We start from the raw sequence: 20,136 nt of genomic DNA, 5'->3' as shown, positions 1-20,136 counted from the left end.
CTTCTCAGCAGTTTGTTAGGAGGTCTAAGAACTTAATTTGAAATATCCATTATGTAAATATAAATTTAATTCAATAAATATTGAACTAAATTTATAGATCCTTAATTTTATGAACAATTACGGAAAAACTCGAAGTAGTTAGTTATTTCGGCTGACTTTTCAGAAATCATTTTTAGCCAGGATATCGATCAATTTATCACCTCTGTGGGCTAGAAGAAGTTTTAAATCTGTTGGACTCGGGAGGCATTTTAATTTAAGTTTAAATCTGCACTACGTGTTAAAAGAGGTTTTTTAAAATTTATAGAGGTGATTAGTAAATTGTTAAGAATTCAAGTTTCCATTAGAGCGGCGAACGCACTTTAGCAATTGTAGACTAACGAGTGACGAGTGACTAACATGTTCATCTCTTTTCATGTATTGTTCACAAAAATTTTTTGAAGGATGGGTTTGAATACAATTCTAACGATGAAATATTTTTCTGGGATCGATCGAAATAAATGCTAACCAGTGCAGAGGGTATCTGCCCTCTCTGTCCTGTTGTGTGATCTTAGCACCATGTCGTATTAGCAACTGAGCAATGGCCACATGGCCCAATTCACACGCCCGCATCAGAGGAGTCAGCTTCAGATTATCTGCTGTCATCTTGCATCCCACCTACAAATATCGAAAGAATAACTGGCTGCAAGGTATTTTGGATCTATTGTCTCGCCAGCGTTTTTTATGATCTCTAGTTAGTACACCTTTATTTGTTGTTGTATACTGGGCATCGAGTTTTCTTTAATGAAAGCTGAAAATCTACAGGACCTGCACATGGGGTGCAAAAAATATGGGGTCTTTCCCATTATTGCCCCCTTCCCGAAACTGCAACCCCCATTATGGCATGTTTACCAAGATTGGGGGGGGGGGGGGGCTTTAATGGGAAAGACCCAAAATATGCTCACACAAAGTGGGGTACAAACGGCAAAGATCAAACGGAACATTCCCCCTTTTTAAGGAAAGGTCCCTTAGTGGGTGCATGTTATTTGGGATTTTTTCTGTGCCTCCCGTGCTCTGTAACTGGTGAGTGTGTAACTTTCTGTATTGGGGGGGGGGGGGGAGAAGATACAGCTCTTTTAAAATACCAAGACGAGAGTAAGCGCTGCAAAACAAATCACAAGCTTTAAATTAAGTTTTTGCACGTGCTTTTAATAATTGCATCCATATTTCGAAGATGTTTTTTGGAACACATATTGATTGACAGAATTTTAAACTAAATCTGATATTATACTAGCTCCAATCATTTACAGTCAACAAATGTAAATCTGGAATACGATCTCCACAATCAGTTTCGAATTTTGATGAGAGAAAGTTATGGGTATCATTGCTGCTGGAACTATCGTCTATTGGGGAATAGTGTTTGGGACACTGTCGGCGATTATAATCAGTTTCAATGAAGACTACGACGAGGCCATGGAGGAGAAGGGCACGTTCGGCTCTCTTTTCTCTTCTAGTCACGATGGTACACCTTATGGCAAGGTCAAAAATTGGCTGGATACAACAGTCAAGGTAAACCAATAACTGACAACAGCAAATCATCAAAAAGTAGGCCCGTTAACACCTCTTTACCATTATAGCTCAACTTAGAGGTACTAAAAACTGAATGAAATATAATACGACAGAGCCAATAACGACAAATGTAGCTTTTCCGTTTGTGCCCTCTGCATTGTGGGTGCAGATTATCCCCCCCCCCCCCCCCGTTTAGTGAGAATATACAGTACTAGAGTGAGGTTATAATGGAGAAATCCGGTGTTTATGTAAAACCACAATTTGTGGCTCCTTCCCAGTCCCGTTAGGTGGTGTAATATATTGCAGACCCTCCAATTAGAGCTTTAATTTCGTGGGTGCTTTATAATGAGGAAAAACAAAGTTTGTCTAAATGAAACCCAAGTAAATAGTATTACTCTGTGCCCTTACTCATCAACCCAATTCGCCGTGCACTTCACTCTTACAGCACGTGGCATGATAACTTAACAGAATTCTTACAGCACGTAATCATGTGGGTTGCAAATGAATGCACCCACTAATCAGGGAGAGGGCACACAAATGGAAAAGGTAACTTGTTCCTTTTAGAATTGGAAGAAAATCCTAACTTTCTCAGAAGAAACGCTGCCTGAAATGGTCAACTATATTTGGGAAGGTGTCTTGGAAACTTCCTTGTACATCTTCCGAGGATTGTCATTAGGGGTGATCTACTTCACGATACAGCTATCCGAATATCTTGGACTCACAGTTCTAGAGGTATGTTATAGTTGAACATTTGCACACTTCATTCTTCCCAATTGATCGAAATGCACAACTTGAACAACTACATTTATTTCACCAAGTAGTTTCTATCTTTTAATAACACACATTGTGTCTTTCCCATTATAGCCTCCCCCATCTTAGTGGTCAGATAAACTATAGCCCCCAATCATGGTAAATATACCATAATGGGGGCTATAATTTCATTGGGGGCGGGGTATAATGGGAAAGACCCCAAACATTGTTGTTTGCATGCTTTAGAAAAACTGAAAAGATATATGTTTAAAGTTTTGGTAATCTGTATTCTGATCCCCCCCCCCGTATTCTTTATTTTTTGTTTTTTGCCCCCATTACAATTTGTGTTGTTAATAGCACGTGCGCCTGGAGGCGAAAAAGTTATATGCCCACTAAGCTTGAGGGGGCGAAACAAAATTGATCCAGACTTTTAAGGAAAACCTTAACTGAGAGATTTTCTTTTCTCAGGTTGAGCGATAAACTTCCATCAACGTGTGTGCATAAGCTATTTAAAACAAAGCTATCCCTATCCAAAGATCTTGTTCCAAGTTTTTGGTAAATATTGTTCTAAAATTCTATTCTTATTCACTAAAATTATATCCTAATAGACGTATACAGTATCTGTAGGGTTTTCGCATCCTATCATAAACCAGGCCAAAATTCAAGCTTCAAAAAGTTGAGCTTAATGTAGTTTCGAAAAAGCTATCGCTTCGATCAAAACTGGGGTCTTTCCCATTATAGGTCCCCATGAAAATATAGCTCCCCATTACGGTATATTTAATATAATGGGGGATGTGGCTATACCTTATCTCACTCTAAGCCTAGGGGCACTATAATAAAGACCCCAAAACTGAAAACAGTTGGCTTATTGTCAATATCGACTATTTAGATTAGTCGAAATAAAGAAATTAAGCAAAATTAAGAAATTAAAGTATAAGATAGGTTTAGAAAGCCTTACTAAGTCGGTCGCACTAACATTTAGTTAAAAAGCATCGAAAAAATACATTTAATAGAATGAAAAAAATCTATTTATATCACGCAGGTAGCCAACAGGCTGCAAGGATTTACCCATGCTGACACCTCTCCTCGTATTACATTTAGAAAACGTAAATCAATATGTAAAAATATGGCACGGCAAAGTTCCTTTTTCATAATAACACCATCTCCCAAACCCAGATTACCAGCTGCAATCATTTGCAACACGCAAGACCACGTGTTATATTGACAAAAAAGATTCCTATCTAATGACACAAATGACACTGTGTGTGAGTGTGTGTGTGTGTGTGTGGGGGGGGTTACCCGTTTATCCAGAGAAACATTAAGAAGACAAAAGAAATGAAGGGAGACAGGCGAAAAAAACTTACAAAACAACGAAAAGAACGGTCATTTTTTAATCACCAAAATAGAGCAGAGACAACTAAGACAAATTGTTTCTGTTACCATTTTACCGTGGTCAAAATCATTACTTACCAAAAGGACGGACAATGTAAATAAAATCTAAATTTTAAATCTAAGATTTAAAACGAGAAGATACTACCAGTTATATATTTCTATCCGAGTATGTTCAATCCTTACATATTTCTGTTTCTTCAAAGAAAAGCTATCTATTGCTGCACAAAACTCAAGCGAGTGAAAAACATTCAAAAACAAAAACGGTCATGGGGAAAACATTCACCAAGGAAAAAGACACACAACTGCAGTAATTGTTTCAAACTTCGTTCAACTGCAATTAAAATTCCCAATAACCGAACGAAAACTTGAAAAATCATAATCCACTCAAAAATTATTTTGTCCATATTGAAATTATGCCTTGCGTGCAGTTTATTACATCCTGCATCTATTAGACTAGCAGCTAACTTGGAAACTGAAAGTCATTACCGTTTACCAGTTAATCCAATTTCAAAAATTACTCGCAAATGAGTGAACAATTAGGAGAAAAAATGTCCAAAACTCCAATAAAAGATCTACTTAAGATTTCGTATAAGAAACAAGATAGAAATTATATCTATTGGAGCGCATAACACTTGTCTGTTTATAGGTTAAATTCAATAAGGAAGGTTTTTGAAGTTTGTTCCAAATATCTGTAACCTTCTGATCGTCTAATGTGAATTATTTGAATATGAAATTGCACTAATTCTTTGCACCTCAGGACATTCTACAGTCAGGCACTTTGGATACGATAGTGAAGTTCGCCATCTTCAATGCTGTCGTTATCTTCATCATTATCATCGAAATATATATCATGACTGTCGTTCTATACAAACGAAAACTAAGGAATGATTCATTGTCTCCAAGTCAACCAACACGTTAGTCAAATCGCTTATAGACTCCATTTATTGAAAATTTAGTTCTAGAAATTTAGTTCTAAATTTAGAGGCTAAAATGACTGAATAAAGCTAAATAATAAAGGTTCTCATTTGTTAGGCCAAAAAGTCGAGAAAGATTTTAACTTTATTATATATGTCAAATGAGAAACAGAGCTTTTTGCTATTGAACACAAAAACAAAAAAAAAACAATTTTCCAGCAATGTTTAGAAAAAACAAGGCCTGAAAACGGAAGTCGTTTTAGGCAATGATTCGCTGTTAGAAACGAAGTCCTCCAAAACTCACGTTTCAACTGTCCCAACTAGTCAACTGTCCCATCTAATGGCCATGTATCAAGATAATCACGAGGAATCTCAAGGCACTCAAGGCAGATCACGTAATCAAAGCGAGACGGATCACACACAATTTGACAGCTCTCACGCGGAGAAAATGCAGCCACATAATCCACAGGTTCAAAAGCGAGATTTTCCATTTATTTGACCCCCTCCCTCAGTAGGGCTAGAGCCTAAAGCCCACTCCCCCAATTACATTTTTACCATCTAAGGGGCAACATTTTTCTGGTGGGCTATAATGAGAAAGAATCCAAAAGCGATTCATTGGTACAATCTAAAACTATCACTCGAAATTTGCTAATATCGCTATATTGCTTAATTCCTCTCAAACAAAGTTTGTAGAAACTATATTAGTCCCGCGGTCTTTTTCATGCAATTTTTAGTATGACCAATTTTTAGTCGCTTTAACTTATCGTCATCAAAAACGGAATATAAACAGGTATAGCCCGGAGGGTATGAAGTAGCTGAGCATCTGTTAGAGCCTTACAGTTTCCTAGTCTCTAAGTTAGCGATTCATCGAAACTGTTAAATTCATGGTGTGAAGGGCGGTTCTTAGAGTTTGAATCCCTCTCCCTCACAACCCCCGTCTACCCTCCTCCACCTGAGAGATTTGGTACCCCTCGTCAAGCCCCCTTTTTCGTTTGTTTGGAATTTTAGGACCAAGGAAAGAGCCTTGAGCTCTGGAGGAGCGAAGCTCCGGATACTGACGATGAGAATGGAGGTGGTGGAAGTCGAGACGCTAATCAGGTAGATCAGCCACCACAGGACTCGGTGCTGGAAGGGGCAGCATGGGAGGACGCAGATATGGATCTCAAGACAATGGCTATGTTTGCCTACATCACAGACTGCGAAGCATACGAAGAGGAGGATTTGAGACGACAGAATGGGGAGCTCAGGTTTGCAACTCTAAGGATAAATTTCCCAAACTTTTGAAGAACAACGATAGCTAAATTGAGAAAACCGATAAAGATATGCTTTGAAGTTCTGGAAGCTCTAATTTTCGCTCAGGTCTAAGCACAGATCTTAAAGCATTATCTAAATCCTGTAGATAGACGAAGAATAATTAATGAGATTTACACATTTTTCAGGTGCCTAAATACCTATTTTCTACTTCGCTTTTTATTTATTAATAGCCGTGTCAGCAATTCCAGGCGGCTATTATAGGGCTCATAATTTTTTATTACAATTCAAAGAATTTGAATTGTATTGGGGCTCTGTCTTTTTTATTACGACTCGAAGAGGAGTATTGGAGAAGTCCTTTTTTAAATCAATTTTATTGGAGTGAATTTTGAAGCGGGAGATGAAACTCGTGAAAAAATTTGGAGTGATTTTGTTGCTGAACAAAATGAAGAGTGGAGCAAAAAGAGAAGGCTTTTTTGTTTATATCGCCGTTTTCTAGAGAGCGAGAAATTGAGGTGTGAAAAAAATTCTGTAAGCGAGCGAAACTTTTTGATAACGTGCGGCATTTTAAAGCATTTCTTTCCATTTTTTGGTTAAGAGGTTTGGTTATGATTTTGTTTTAATTTTAGGCTGGTTTTGGTAGTGGTTTGAAGGTTTCCGGAAATTCACATGCAATTTAAGCTAATTCGGAGGTTTTTAATGTATTTTGCTGATTTTCGGGCTAATTTTTGCGTTTTTGACGATTGTTTTCTTTCACTAGCTCAAATGGGTATTGAAAACACTCCTTCTACTTGAGCAAAGTTTAGATAACAATTGGTTACAGTTTTGTGGATATGAATCATTTTTTGCTGAGAAATATGACAAAAAATGTCGAAGTTGGAACTATTCTTCCTAAATTTCTGCAGTTTGTTTTTTTTCGGTTTTTTTAGACAAGTTTCTAAGCCTATTATGAATTGCATATTGTTTTGCGAGCATTTGGATACCCTATTGGATGAAATGAATTTTTCTTTGGATTTATTTGCTTTTGTAATATTAAAAAAAATATTAAATAACAATTTGTAAGATTAAATATGATTTTGCAGTATTAAAAACAAAATTTATTAACTTTTCCCAGTTTTTTAGTGCAAATTGTGTTTAGAGCTTTTTTTTCATAATTTGTCCTCAAGTATTTTTACAAAATTCACACAGGTGGTTTTAGTAAGTACTAGTTGTTTTGTTGAAGTAATTTTGGCAGAGATAGCTCTTTCGGGATCTCAAGTTATAACAAAACTTAATCAGATTTTTTAATCATATTTTAACAGATTTGATTTTATTGTCTTTATTTTTTTGTTTCATGGTTTTGTTTCAAGATAATTATAAATTAGTGAGGCACGTTTTGTCTGATGAGTAGTTGGATAGCGTTTGAATTGATTTCCACTCCGAGTCGTTTCCGGAATTCTTCCGGCTATGTTTTTTTAAGATCTATTCACAAATTTTCATGATTGTTGAAGTCAAATTGGAGTAGTGATTTTGGTCACGCCGAAACAGGACGTGGAGCGAAAAATCAAGTGGTTTTCCGGCATAAAACTTTTTCGCCCTAAATTTGAAGTAGAGTGAGAAAACGGTGTTCGAACAAAAATTCATTTTCTCGCTAGTGGTTTTTCGTTCACATGCGGCAATTTCAATTAGATTTTTACTGTTTTTTTTTCTATTTTTTGAATCGGACTTTTCCCTAAAGTGTTTTCCCAATCCATTCATAGTTCATTCTAGGCCTAGTTTTTTGTTTGAACGAAATTTCCATTTCTCGCTAGTGGTTTTTTGTTCACATACGGCATTTTGACTTTGATTTTGTTTTTCTTTTTAAATATTTTTATCTGATTTTTTCAAAAATGGTTTTCCCAATTCACTCCTAATCCGTTCTAGCTCTAGTTTTTTGTTTAGTCAATTAAAATTCTTTGAACTGTTTGTCAGGACTTGTCCTGCTATGTTTTTTTTTAATTCGCTTTACCTTTTGATCACGTTTTTTTTTACTGTTGATCATGTTTTTTTACTTCGTCTTACAGATTTTTGTTTAGTCTTACCCTGTCTTCTTGGAATTGACTTTTTCAATGACTTCAGTGACTTCTACTGCCTTGCAGTTGAAATTTGTGTACGTGACGTCATTTCCGCTTTTAGGTCAATTGTAAGACTTACCGCACTAAAAAAAAATTACTTCTGAACTCACTTATGGAATTTTAGATTTTACGAACATTTACTAATTAAAGGTCAACAAGGCGGCTCATTAATATGCGTTCGCACATGATGTTCCGACCCGAGCTCATCTACATTTTTGACTAAATTGTCAACCAAATGAAGAGATAACAAAAATAGATGTTTGAGTTTAAAGCAATCGTTACACAACCTATCTACAAATTGAATTACACAATGCCATACCTCATTACAGCGCAAACACAATCTGACATTAAAGAGACTAAGAGACAAAAAAACAAAAAACAAAATTCGCACGAACAAAAATTTCACGGCAAAAAATGAATATCTAAATTTAAAAGCACCTAGTAACAACGTCAAAGTGCAGTCAGGTAAAACCTTAACTACACATGTATAGTTTTTTTCTAAAAAAAACAGCAGATGGAAAGTTTTCTTAATGAGACTGCGTAACAAGTCGACAAAAAGAACGAACAGTGAGGCGAAACTTAAAAGTTAATCAACTTTTGTTACACCAAGAAATTTCAAAAATCTTAAAAATCATTAGCTTTTAACTAAATAATCCTTAATAACTTACTGAAAACTCATTACGAAACCAAAAAGACCTGTCTATTATTAGACTAAGCCATAGAAGCGAACTAAAAAGAAACTCAAAAAATTACAAACGATTTGCGAAAACACAAACTATTGCTACAATTAAAGTCTTTAGCTATCATCTGAATATTGTATTTTCAATTCAATTGTTCAATTCTACCTATTCAGCTAAAGGATTTAAACAGAGAGATTGAATAAGTTTACTTGCGCTACATTTGAAAACCATTGGGATCTGTTATTACGCGATTGTTCTGGTAGAAGAGAAAAAGAAACACAAAAATTGGCCACTCAATAAACGTTCAGAAAAAAGCAATTTGTGCAACAAACAAAACATCAGTGACAAATAATATCAATCGACATGTTATCTTTTGAAATACAAGAAATTGGATGGGAGCTCTCATTGAGGAAAATCAGTTACAATTTGACGAAAAGAACAACAAAAACTGAAAAGTTTGAAAAAAACTTCAATATGTTTCTCATAAACTTTAAGACTATTCGCGATAAACTGACTGCTTTGGGTAAAATCATTCATTCAATGCTCAATTAGAAGCCTATGAGAACTGTCAGCAATTTACGGCTACCTAAAGAACAGAAAGAGCAAATTCAAGAAAAAACTGAGCGAGAAAAGTGTCAAAGGCATTAAAAAAATGAACTTTTCACTGAAAACTCTTTTTATTTTCAATTATTTTTTAAGGGATCAATGGGATTTCTCTTATATATCAATATAGTTTCAAAAAACCAACAAACAAATAAATACATTAGAACCACGAAATTTTCGAGAAAACACGAATTATCAACGCAATTAATTTCATTAGTCTTAAACGCAAGCCAGTGAAAACACTAAATTATGCCTGGATGGGACAATAAGTTTGTTTGCCAATCATATTTCATCGATAAGACCTTACAACAAGTTATTGACTTTGAAAGCGACAACACAGACAGGCCAAAACCAAAAATTCAGTAGAAAAGTGCCAGAAGAATATGTCGAAGCAATTCAAATTATAAGCTCTCCTCCGAAAACTTTATTCATGATCCGCTGAAGTTTACCCCTAAAACAATGGGGACCAACTGCAGTAGGACGATGTGATAAGATTTCAAAAGGATCCAAAAAAAAACCCGAAAATAAAAAAAAATTATGAAATCTCGTGGCATTGAAGATTCAAAACTAATAGGTAGAAGACAAAACCGCTATCCAGAATAATTTAGGCTGCAGTAGAACGGAAAAGGATTCTGCTAGTACTGACATTGACCTACAGTTCACGAAAAAAAGTTTAGGATTGGTTAATATTCAAAAAAAAATCGAAAAATTCTTTTTAACTCTTAACAGCCATTAAATTCAAAGTCTTTCAACGGAGCTCAATATCTACGCTCAGATATAACCCGATAGGAGGAAAAGGATTTTTGTTATGCATCGATATTAACATGACATCACAAAAAGTCTTATGACTGAAAACAATAACAACAACAAGCATAAAAACCAAAATTCGGTAAAAAAATAAAGTGCAAGAAGAAAGTGTCGAAGCCAATTAAACCATTAGCTTTTCTCTGGAAACTTTACATGTGATCCACTTAACGTCCCCTCGAAGCCAATGGGAGTTACTTTATTTTTCTTATTTCAAATATTATTTGGATATTGTGTATAATGTTTGGATAATGTGATAATAGTTCAAAAGTAACCAATAATACAAAAATATCCAAAAAAATTTTAAAAAAAAATTGAAATCTTGTGTCATTGAAGTCATATTACCAATAGTTAGAAAAAAAATCGGCTAACCAGATTAATTTTAGTTGCAGTATAAAGCAAGTGGGTCCTGTCAATACTGACACTGCCCAAAAATTCACCAAAAAAGTTTAATATTTTTTAGTTTTCAAAAAAAGGTTTTTGAAAAATTGTTTTAAAATTCTTAACAGCCATAAAATCCATTAGTTTTCAACGGAAGTCAATAAATATAATCGAAGATGCCCTCAATGGGAGTACATTTATGTTTGTCATGCATAGGTAATCAATAAGACATCACAATAAGTCTTATGACTATTAAAACAACAACAAAAAGAGGCAAAAACCAAAAATTCAATAGAAAAGTGCGAGAAGAACGTGTCGAAGCCATTTAAACGATAAATTTATCTATGAAATTTTTATCTGTGAGCCACTTAACATGTTCTTTAAGCCAATGGAAGCTATCAATATTTGGATGTGATAAGATTTCAAAAGTAACCAATAATACGAAAATACCCAAAATTTTTTTTCTAACTTTTTGAAATCTTGTGTCATTCAAGTCATTTAATCAATAGTTAGAAGTTAAAACCACTAACCAGGTTCAAATTGGTTGCAGTAGGAAGGAAGAGGGTGCTGTCACCCCTGGACTGACTTACAGTTCACGATAATAATTTTGATTCTTTAATGTTCAAAAAAAATCAAAAAATTATTTTTTAAGTCTTAACAGCCATTAGCTGTCGCCTCAAAGCACTAGATATGTTCACCTAATGCTCATTATGGAACATATTGCACTGTTAGTCAATGACTCCATGCTATAGGGCTCCAAAAAATCAGTGAAACCTCGAAAAAGAAATTCAAAATTTCATTTAAAATTATGATAACTCAGAATTGAAGCCAAAAAAAAAAACATGAGCAATTCCTGGAAAACGATGTATTTTGTTCATTGGGCTTAATTTGACTGTAAAGGAGGTTGGTCATTAATAGAACCTTGATATAAAAAGTGATTTGTCTCTAAGTGACATAAAAAAGCAAAAAAAGAGAAAAGTTTCATAAAAAAAGAGCTCTCAAATAGAGTTCGAGTTTTTTTTTGATAATGAACTTCCCAATGAAACCAGAACTAGTCTTTTTTTATCGCATTTAGTCTATTAGGAACAAAAAATTGGTTCATTTGTTGACAAGAAATTTAATTATGAAATACTATTTTTATAGAAAATATTTTAATTTGGAGAAAAATTACACAAAAAGTGAACAAATATCGCGTGTTCACACAAGACTTCAATCCTCGATAAGTCCTCGAAAAAAACGAAAATCAAAAAAATCTTTTTAATTTTGAATTGTAAGCTAGACCAGCTTTTTAATGATACCACTCACATTTCTCTACGACGAATATATCGATCGGCCAAAATTGACTGAACAAAAAAAAACCCATTTGAGTATATAGCTCCTCCCCCCACAAGTGGGGTCGGAACAATAAAGTGCATCTAAGTAGTGCCAAACTTACATGCCCCAATTTCTGAGTAATAGAGTCTTGAGCTTTAATATCAAATATGAATTTTGAAAAAGCTCCATTAGGGCTGTTTCCTGGTACAGCAAATGTGTCTCATTAAAATGACAGTCCGAATCTAACCCAAAAAGTCAGTGGTCTATTAAAAAGCTGGTGGCCGATCTGTCAATCTTATTTCGTTAGTTGTTTCAACTCATGGTAGGCCACAAGCGTCTATCGCGGCTCTTTTCAGGCAATCTGCCGGCTATGCTTGCTAACCGCTAAGCTATCATTAATTTCATGGTAATTTCTCTCTTAAAATTCAAAGAATTTGGATTGTATCGGTGCCCGGTATTATTACGACTCAAGAAGAGTAATGGTGACGTGACGTATTTTTAATACTCGAAGAGGCGTCATGAGATTCTGTTTTTTTAGACTCGAATATGATACCGGTGATATTTTTATAATCTGCCGAGTTGTACTGAAACAAGATGTAAAAGTCAATGAATTCTGAACTCAGTTAATGAAGTTAACATTTTAAAACATTAAGTGAAGATCAATAGAGTACATCCATCTAAACGGTGACACCAATTTAAGTGCTCTAATTCTATACGGTTAGAGTATACGAGGATTTCAACTGGGACATCTAGTTTTTAACTATTAGAATTCTAGAAAAAAACAGGTGGTCAATTTATATATCTCCATTCTTTCTTTTACCAATTCAAATGGAAGTCAAGGAGGTCTATCGGGTTTATTTTTCGCCAACATGCGGGCTGTTTCTTATGCCGAGTTAAACCGTACAGCAGGCAGATTGTCTACAAAATACAATGCATTCTGCAGAGACATTCAATTTATGAACTTGAATTACAATTTTACTAGTAACTTTGTCTCGGTTGGAATGGAAATTAAGTGTACTAAGAGGCGAACTGTCGGCTTTACAGATAGTGTAAAAATATTTTTTTCATTACTTAGATGCGCAAAATATGTGAATGAGTTGAATCCCCATCGAGATATTGGATATTTGGTCTCTCAAATTAGAAAAAGGGAACTTTAGTTTAGGTGCACTTTAAGCACTTGACTTTTTTAATTAAAAACAAGAACAGCAAATCAGCCTCAATCACAACCCCTGACAGAGCAGAAACTTTTGTTTTAGACGACAGATAGAGGAAGGAAGAGAAGCATTCAAAGATATGGACGAGAACAAGATGGACGAAATTGCTAGGCTTACCAAAGGAATGCGCAAAATGCTCAAACAAGTTAGTTATTGAAGACTAAAGAAAATAGCTACAAAATAGTCTGATTTACCTTAAAAGTAGTAACCTGTACTTTATCTATAGAATCTTCACAGTGTTTTGATTTTCTTGAAGCCTTAGTTCATTCGAAGCCTTCTAAAATGATGAACCCTTACATCTTAATGATATTTAAATACTCACATGACCAAAATAGAAACATAGCAGGGCAATTCTTGAATTCCCATTCAACAAACTTTCCTTGACAAAATAAAAACCCTGGAACAGACAAGAGATGGAATTTTAAAATAGAAAATTGACAATCTCCAAAAAAAATCGGGAAGCAGTTTTCTAAATCTTCAAAATTGGAGTGCCAAAATTCACATAGCCAGACCATTCGATTTTTAGCTCTGTTTCTTATTTCGTCGTGACCAAACTCACAGCTCCAATTGGACATCAAAAATAATCAAAATGTGTGATAAGATCTTAATATAATCAGCACAAAAAGAACCACATGAAAAAAAATTTTTCTAACACCTATTTCGTCTCCAATTGCTATTAAGAGTGAGAAAAAGTTCGAGGAAAAATAGCTTGCTGTTTCGCTCCATTTCCCGCTTTGGCGTAACCAAAATCATCAATCCAATTAATTCACTGACTAAAGAAAAATTTGTCTGGCCCGTTTCATTAACTTTTAACAGAAAGAAGGAATTGAATTTGAGCTAATCAAAATTTCTTAAACGCTTAAATGCTTCTTTAAAACCCACTAAATCAGTATCCACTGAACTGACATGGCGACAATTTCTATATTAAATAATGAATTGAGTTAAGGTCTTCAAAATCTGCAGTCTCCAATTAGGTCCAAAAAACAAGATGAAAAAGGTAGAGAAAATTAATTGGCTCAAATTCTTTGAGCCTGACACCGATGGAAAAGGAGGGTTCGTGCAAGTCCAGGTAGCACAGAATTTTCCAAAATACCTCTCATGCCTGTCTATTATTTTTTATTAGCGATTAAAGATGTGGTTTCATTCATTTATCCTGAGCCAAATGAGAAGATCTGGGTTTTCCTCATTGATTAACTTAAAAAAAGAATTATCGAGTTGACAAAAATTTTGAAATAAAAAAATTCTTCCGTTTCAACCGTTTCTGTAGTTCAATCAAAAATCTAATGAAAATCTTTCCAGGCTGAAAGCCAGCAAATTATATCAAATTGTTTACAAAAACTTCTGGTATTGGGTCACTCCAGAAACGAACAGTTCATCGATTGACAAATTGTTCGTCCGATGCTTTTAACTTTTCGTCCTGAGAATTGGGAAAAAAGTAAAAACCGCAGGGCATGAATTGCCTGACCAGCTCTCTTAGAGCTTTAATAACTAATCTCTAAGTCAGCGAATCACCGAAACTGTTAAGGAGAAAAATTCATGGTATTCAAGGTCGGCGATCAAGATTAGAGTTTGATTCCTCCTTCTTTGTCGCCCAACCCCATCAGTCCCCTTGTCCAGCTCCCCCTCTCTTCCAACCCTCTTAAACCAACCCCCGTCCCCCTGAAACCCCCGATCCTCTATACCCCCGGCATCCCTAAGCCCCAGCTGGCTACTACCGAAGCTATCAACTCACCGGCCATTTGATAGCAATTCGACTGACTTGAGTCGGTTATGTTTATTTTTTCAAAAAAAAGTAAAAGATAACATTTCCAATATTGAGAAACTCTTGACACTTCTAGAAAATAAACTCTAGTTAAGCTGTACAGAAAAGACTCGAAATAGCGAGTTACCAATTGAAGTCAGCGATGAATAAACACTCCATACTCAACTTTAATTAAAAACAGAAGCATGATTCTCTTTTCTAATTTTTCATTGCTCAACTTTGGAGATTTCCAGCCCTTTCCAACTTAAAAGAACTGGAACCCTTGTTTACAATGAATTCGTACAATTGTAAAAAAAAACAAAAAAAATGTTGGTAAAACTTTCTAGAAAAGTCCAAGAAATATTAGGCACATCAATTTTGGCGTCTAATAATCTATCAATCGTCTCATTGAAACATCTGTTTTTTGATTTTTGACCGCGCCGAAAAGATAGCTCAAACAGGTTTTTTATATGTTAAAAAAATATTTTTGCTTGGATTTCATACATTTCACCAGCCCTTTCTGCTCACACTGTTCAACAAGAAAACTTCTTTCTAAGCAAAAGGAAATCTTCAAATGTTATTCTAGGCGTTGAATAAATAATTCCTTTTTAAGAAATAGCTACTGAAAGTCTATTTCTGTTTTTTTTGTAAACACTGTCTCAGGTGATTCAGTTTAAAGCTAACATCAATAGAGCAAACAATAGGATTCCGGAGAACTGTTCGCAGGAGTATCTTTTAAAGTGAAGAAAATATGGAGTCTAAATAAATCTCAAAACCTTTGTTTTTTCAAGATTCGTTCTCTCTCTGTTGATATTTGTTATAGCTAAGAACAGCGTGTTGAACTGAAACAATAGATGTAGCTGGTTCCAAAAAAAAACAATTTATTATATATACAAAAGGGAAATTTATTATATACATAAATACAGAAGGGAAACAGATGGCTTTAATTTTTGTTTCGTTGAGTTTTCTGAAAAAAGATGTTCAAGTTCTTGGTCCAATATTGCTTGTAGATTAAAAATTAACATAATCATACGTTGTAACGCAGAACGGATTCACCAAAACTCAACGATCAAGCACAAAAACTTCGCCCCACCTACCGAGCGGACGGCTTCGATAGTAGCTAACTGGAGCATAGGGTTTTAGCTGGTGCATGGGGGGTCAAGCAATGGGGAGGGTTGGTAGGGCTGGATGAGATAGGAACCAAATATCAAAAAGGATCAGGGTGGCGGTATGGCTGAGACTCAACTGGAGGTGGGTGTGACTGAGGGGTTCAGACTTTTAAGAGACGTATTTCACGCCATGAAATCACATACTTAGAGACTAGTAAGACTCTGAGAGAGCTACTCATCCGCTTGATGCACTCTGGGATTTACCTTTTTATCTCGTTTTTGAGGAGGAAAAATTAAAAGGTTCAGATGAAAAATCGTTTCAGCGAAAAACTGCACAAAGACCACAGGACTAGTATAACTGCTACAAACTTCAAGCGCAGTTAACAAAGAAAGTACTTCAGGTCAAGCTCTTGAACGACTTTATTTCTACCAGGGCTGACGGGGATTTTGTTTTTTGTCCATAAAATTGTCAATTCGAATCGTAACAGCGTGGTAATGAATAATACCACACGGTTGTTATCGCCACCGAGAAGTTATCAAACTCCGAGGCGAAGCCGAGGTGTTATGATAACTTCGAGGGCGATAACAACCGTGCGGTAATTTTTTTAATCAACACCTGTTGCGATCATTTCAAAATTGAACACATTCTTATTGGTTTTTCATTTTTATTTTTGTGGACAATTACATTCTCAAAGGTAAGTGATATTTCTTCGGATCTATTCGTTTTATCCTCATGCCCCACTCCCCCTCCTCCCGCACACACATACACACAGACACACACACACACACACAAACACACACACACACACACACAAACGAACACTCATACATACATACACACACACCACACACACACACACACGCACCTAAGCACACACACGCAAAAGCACACAAACAAACACACACACACACAACACACACCACACTTAACACCACACACATACACACACGCCACACACACCCATCACACACACATTACACAAACACACACCCAAACACACACGCACGCACACACACAAACACAAACAGACACGCACGCACACAAACATACACACGCATGCACACACTTACAAACACACAACCACAAACACACGCACACGCACGTACACACGCACACTTACACACACACACAACCACAAACACACACGCACACACACACTCACACACTTACACACACAACCACAAACACACACACACAGGTACGCAAAAACACGCACACACACACACACACGCACACACGTATGGACACACACAACACAGACACCACACACAACACACCACGCTCAAGTTTTTTTAGACTACAAGTTTATCAAACTGTTTCCATCATTAGACTACGAGTTTATCAGCACTCTTTTATCGCCACTGTTTACTTAGTAACAGTGGCGATAAAAGAGTGTGATAAACTCGTAGTCTAATGCTGAAATGTTTTTCCAGTGTCGATCAGGCATTAAAATTTATTACACTGGCAGTTTATTTAACTGTTTTTATTGCAACAGGTGTTGATTAAACAGTAAATTAAAGCAACTTAACCATCTTTTCTGTGCAAAAGGAAAAATGAGAATGAAAACTCAGACTGAAATTTAAGATTTCACGCATTTCTTCGTGCTTTAGCGCAAATCAATCATTTTGAGCAAAAATAACGCTTATTGCAAAGTAAATTGTGCTGTACGTAGCTTTTTGGTACCATAGGGTATAATTGCTACAAACTTTGTTTGAGAGCAATTAAAAAGCCTGTCTCAATTTTCCCAAAAATTTTTGAGTCAAAAAATTTGATGTTGCCTCGTTTTAGGCTTCTTCTACGATTAAAACATGTTATGTTGCAGTTTGAAAAGTGCAAGAACCATTAACTCCAAATCAGTTTAAAAAATTTCAACATATTCATTTTGTTCAGCCTTTAGTATAGCTATTTATTGTGATTGGATATTTTATAGCATATCACTTATAACCGTTTCAGGAGCACGTATAAAATTTTTAAACAAGGGCCGTTTTCTCTTTTGCTTTAAGCTAAGAACCATCTCCGAATTTTTGAAACCTGGAAACCAAAAACACTTCTAGCTCGGCAGAAAGCCAATACAACTCTTGAAGTAGTTAAAAAGATATCCATAATATAGCTACGCTACTTGCAGCTTCATGCTTGACAGCTATATCATATTTTGCCCACTAGTTTTTTTTCACGATTAAAAGCCAGCAGATTAATCGTAAATAAATATAGGCCAAAGATTCCACTATTTGACCAGAATTGGAATTTCGTTGACAATCGCTTCTTAGCGCTTTCACTAGCAGTGCTACGAGATTTTTTGCAATAATTTGGGGTTCTCAAATTCACTATGAGCTCATCTTAAATGAGTTCATACAAATTAAATACGTACTTGGTATTCGCTATTTCCCAGGTGCGGAAAGAATCACAATTTGCTTCCTACGCCCTGGACACTTTGAAAACAGAGAAAGATGTTATGAATGACGAGCTGCAGAGACTGCTGGCAATGGAACCAGAAGAACTGGCCGGCATTAAACCCAGTGAGTTATTCAAGAACATCTCTAGCAAAGTGCAGAGAACCTCTGGGTCTCAAGATCCAGCTTTGAAATATCCAAGAGAAGCTACAAGAGTACATTAGGGAACTGTACATAGAAAACAACCTCAGCATAAACCAAATTTTGTAGAAAATTCAACTTTGTCTCGAACATATTTCATAACTCAGTCAGAAGTAAAGCAGCATCAAGCCAAAACAGATACATTTAAAATCAGACCTGGCTGCGTTCTTAATATTAATCGAGGGCACAACTCATTGCCCTTTTACATCGAGATTACTAGTGATAACCTCTAAGCCCACTGCTATATCATAAGCACCATATTTCGCGAGCTTTATTTGGTGAAAACAGAAAGTAACAGCAAATGAGGAGGCTATACTTGGGTACTTGATGAATGGTTGCGTCGTAACCACTTAAATTACGACAAACCAGTAAACGCTTCAAACTTTTCTATACATTTTCCCGATAAGCTGGCTATCTTAGATTTTACAACAGCCGCAATGGCTAATTACCTATGAAGGCAAATTTTTCATGATGGCACATTTTTGCCAATTAATATTTCAATATTATTGCCATCTTTTAATTATTGTGAAAGCCAAAACAGGTGCTGATAACGACGAGCCACGAGTGAGCATCATTTTCTCTGAGTTATTTTCGACTTGCATTAAATGTTGTTACTCCGTACTTATTTCAACCAGATTTATGGATGGAGGTAGTGTAGTGGGGTCATTGTTATTAGTTAAATCACCATTTTGGAGTGCAGTAATAACTACTTGAACTTGTGCTTAAACAACCACTTCAGAACTTTCATCTCTACATAAACTGAATATAACAAGTAAGTAGCACAGTTGCAAAAACACGCCCCGACTTTTCTTGAAAGTTCAGGACCCTCTGGATCAGACGTCAACAACCAATGGTTTGATGCGTTAATTAGGTTTGGGCTCGAACGCTCCAGATTGGGAGAGAACTCCAATAAATTATTCTTAGACAGCCCTGTAAAGGGTTTTTTCTGCTGAATCAGTGGCCAACCCAATGCCAGTCGGCCAACCCAATACCAAATTCTAACCAACATTTAAAAGCAAACAAAAAAAACCTGAAAATGCTCAAAAATTTTATTACTTATTTGTATAAACTCCAATGCAAAACCTTGAATTGTCACATCTGAGTAAAAAACAATATATATAGCTCTTGATAAACTAGTGCACAAAAAACTACTGCAAAATCAGAAGGCGCAAAAGTTCTCAAAAAAAAGACAAAAATTCGATCAAAATTACTCTATTCCAACTAACACTACTGAAAATAAATGTCAATCTAATCAATAGGTCACCAATTACACCAAAACAATTGAACTCAACCAAAGAAAATCCTCAATTTCTATAAAACAAAAAATTGAAGAAGATTGAAAAAAGTGGTCAAGGAGCGTTCAACAGGGCAAAAATGCAAAACCAGCTGCAAATGTAAATTTAAAGTCTAGTATTTGCTAAAACATACTATTTCCAACCAACATAATTGAGACAAGCATCTTGAGCTGCAAAGTCAGAGTTCAAACTAAACAAACGCGTTGAAAAACCGCGCGTGATCAAAAAATATTGCTCGCTGAGCAAAACTTTTTTCACTAACTTTTCTCGCTCCCTTCTGCTCTGCTTTTGACCAACAGACTGACCTAAACACTTGTTCTCACGATCAACATTTGACTTTGCATCCTAAGGAGAGACGTCAACGATTTAAAAAAATGATCATCATAACTCCTCTTCGAGTCGTAAAAACCCATAGCGGGTAAATAGCCGCCGTTCACGCGCTTGACGAACATCTGGGA

The 20,136-nt window shown here is 35.7% G+C and overlaps 2 protein-coding genes across 3 annotated transcripts in view; one reads left to right on the top strand and one right to left on the bottom strand.

Annotated features, from left to right (window-relative positions):
• LOC142339358 (uncharacterized) overlaps nt 1–20,136 on the bottom strand; it is a 106,551-nt gene that overhangs the window by 69,118 nt on the left and 17,297 nt on the right. For both annotated transcript variants that reach the window (XM_075389356.1, XM_075389357.1), the window contains exon 7: nt 506–654. In XM_075389356.1, the coding sequence (XP_075245471.1) occupies nt 506–654 (149 nt within the window). The remainder of the gene's footprint in view (nt 1–505; nt 655–20,136) is intronic.
• On the top strand, nt 1,131–18,473 carry LOC142339360 (uncharacterized). The gene is made up of 7 exons (XM_075389360.1): nt 1,131–1,545; nt 2,110–2,277; nt 4,445–4,601; nt 4,865–5,070; nt 5,610–5,848; nt 12,984–13,086; nt 18,182–18,473. Exons 1-7 carry the CDS (start codon nt 1,351–1,353, stop codon nt 18,404–18,406), a joined length of 1,293 nt encoding a protein of 430 aa, XP_075245475.1. The 5' UTR covers nt 1,131–1,350; the 3' UTR covers nt 18,407–18,473.

The sequence above is a fragment of the Convolutriloba macropyga genome, chromosome 5, assembly GCF_964194025.1.
Source record: "Convolutriloba macropyga chromosome 5, txConMacr16.3, whole genome shotgun sequence".
NCBI lineage: Eukaryota > Metazoa > Xenacoelomorpha > Acoela > Convolutidae > Convolutriloba > Convolutriloba macropyga.
The sequence above is the reverse complement of the archived record's forward strand: the minus strand, read 5'-3'. Positions and strand labels throughout refer to the sequence as shown.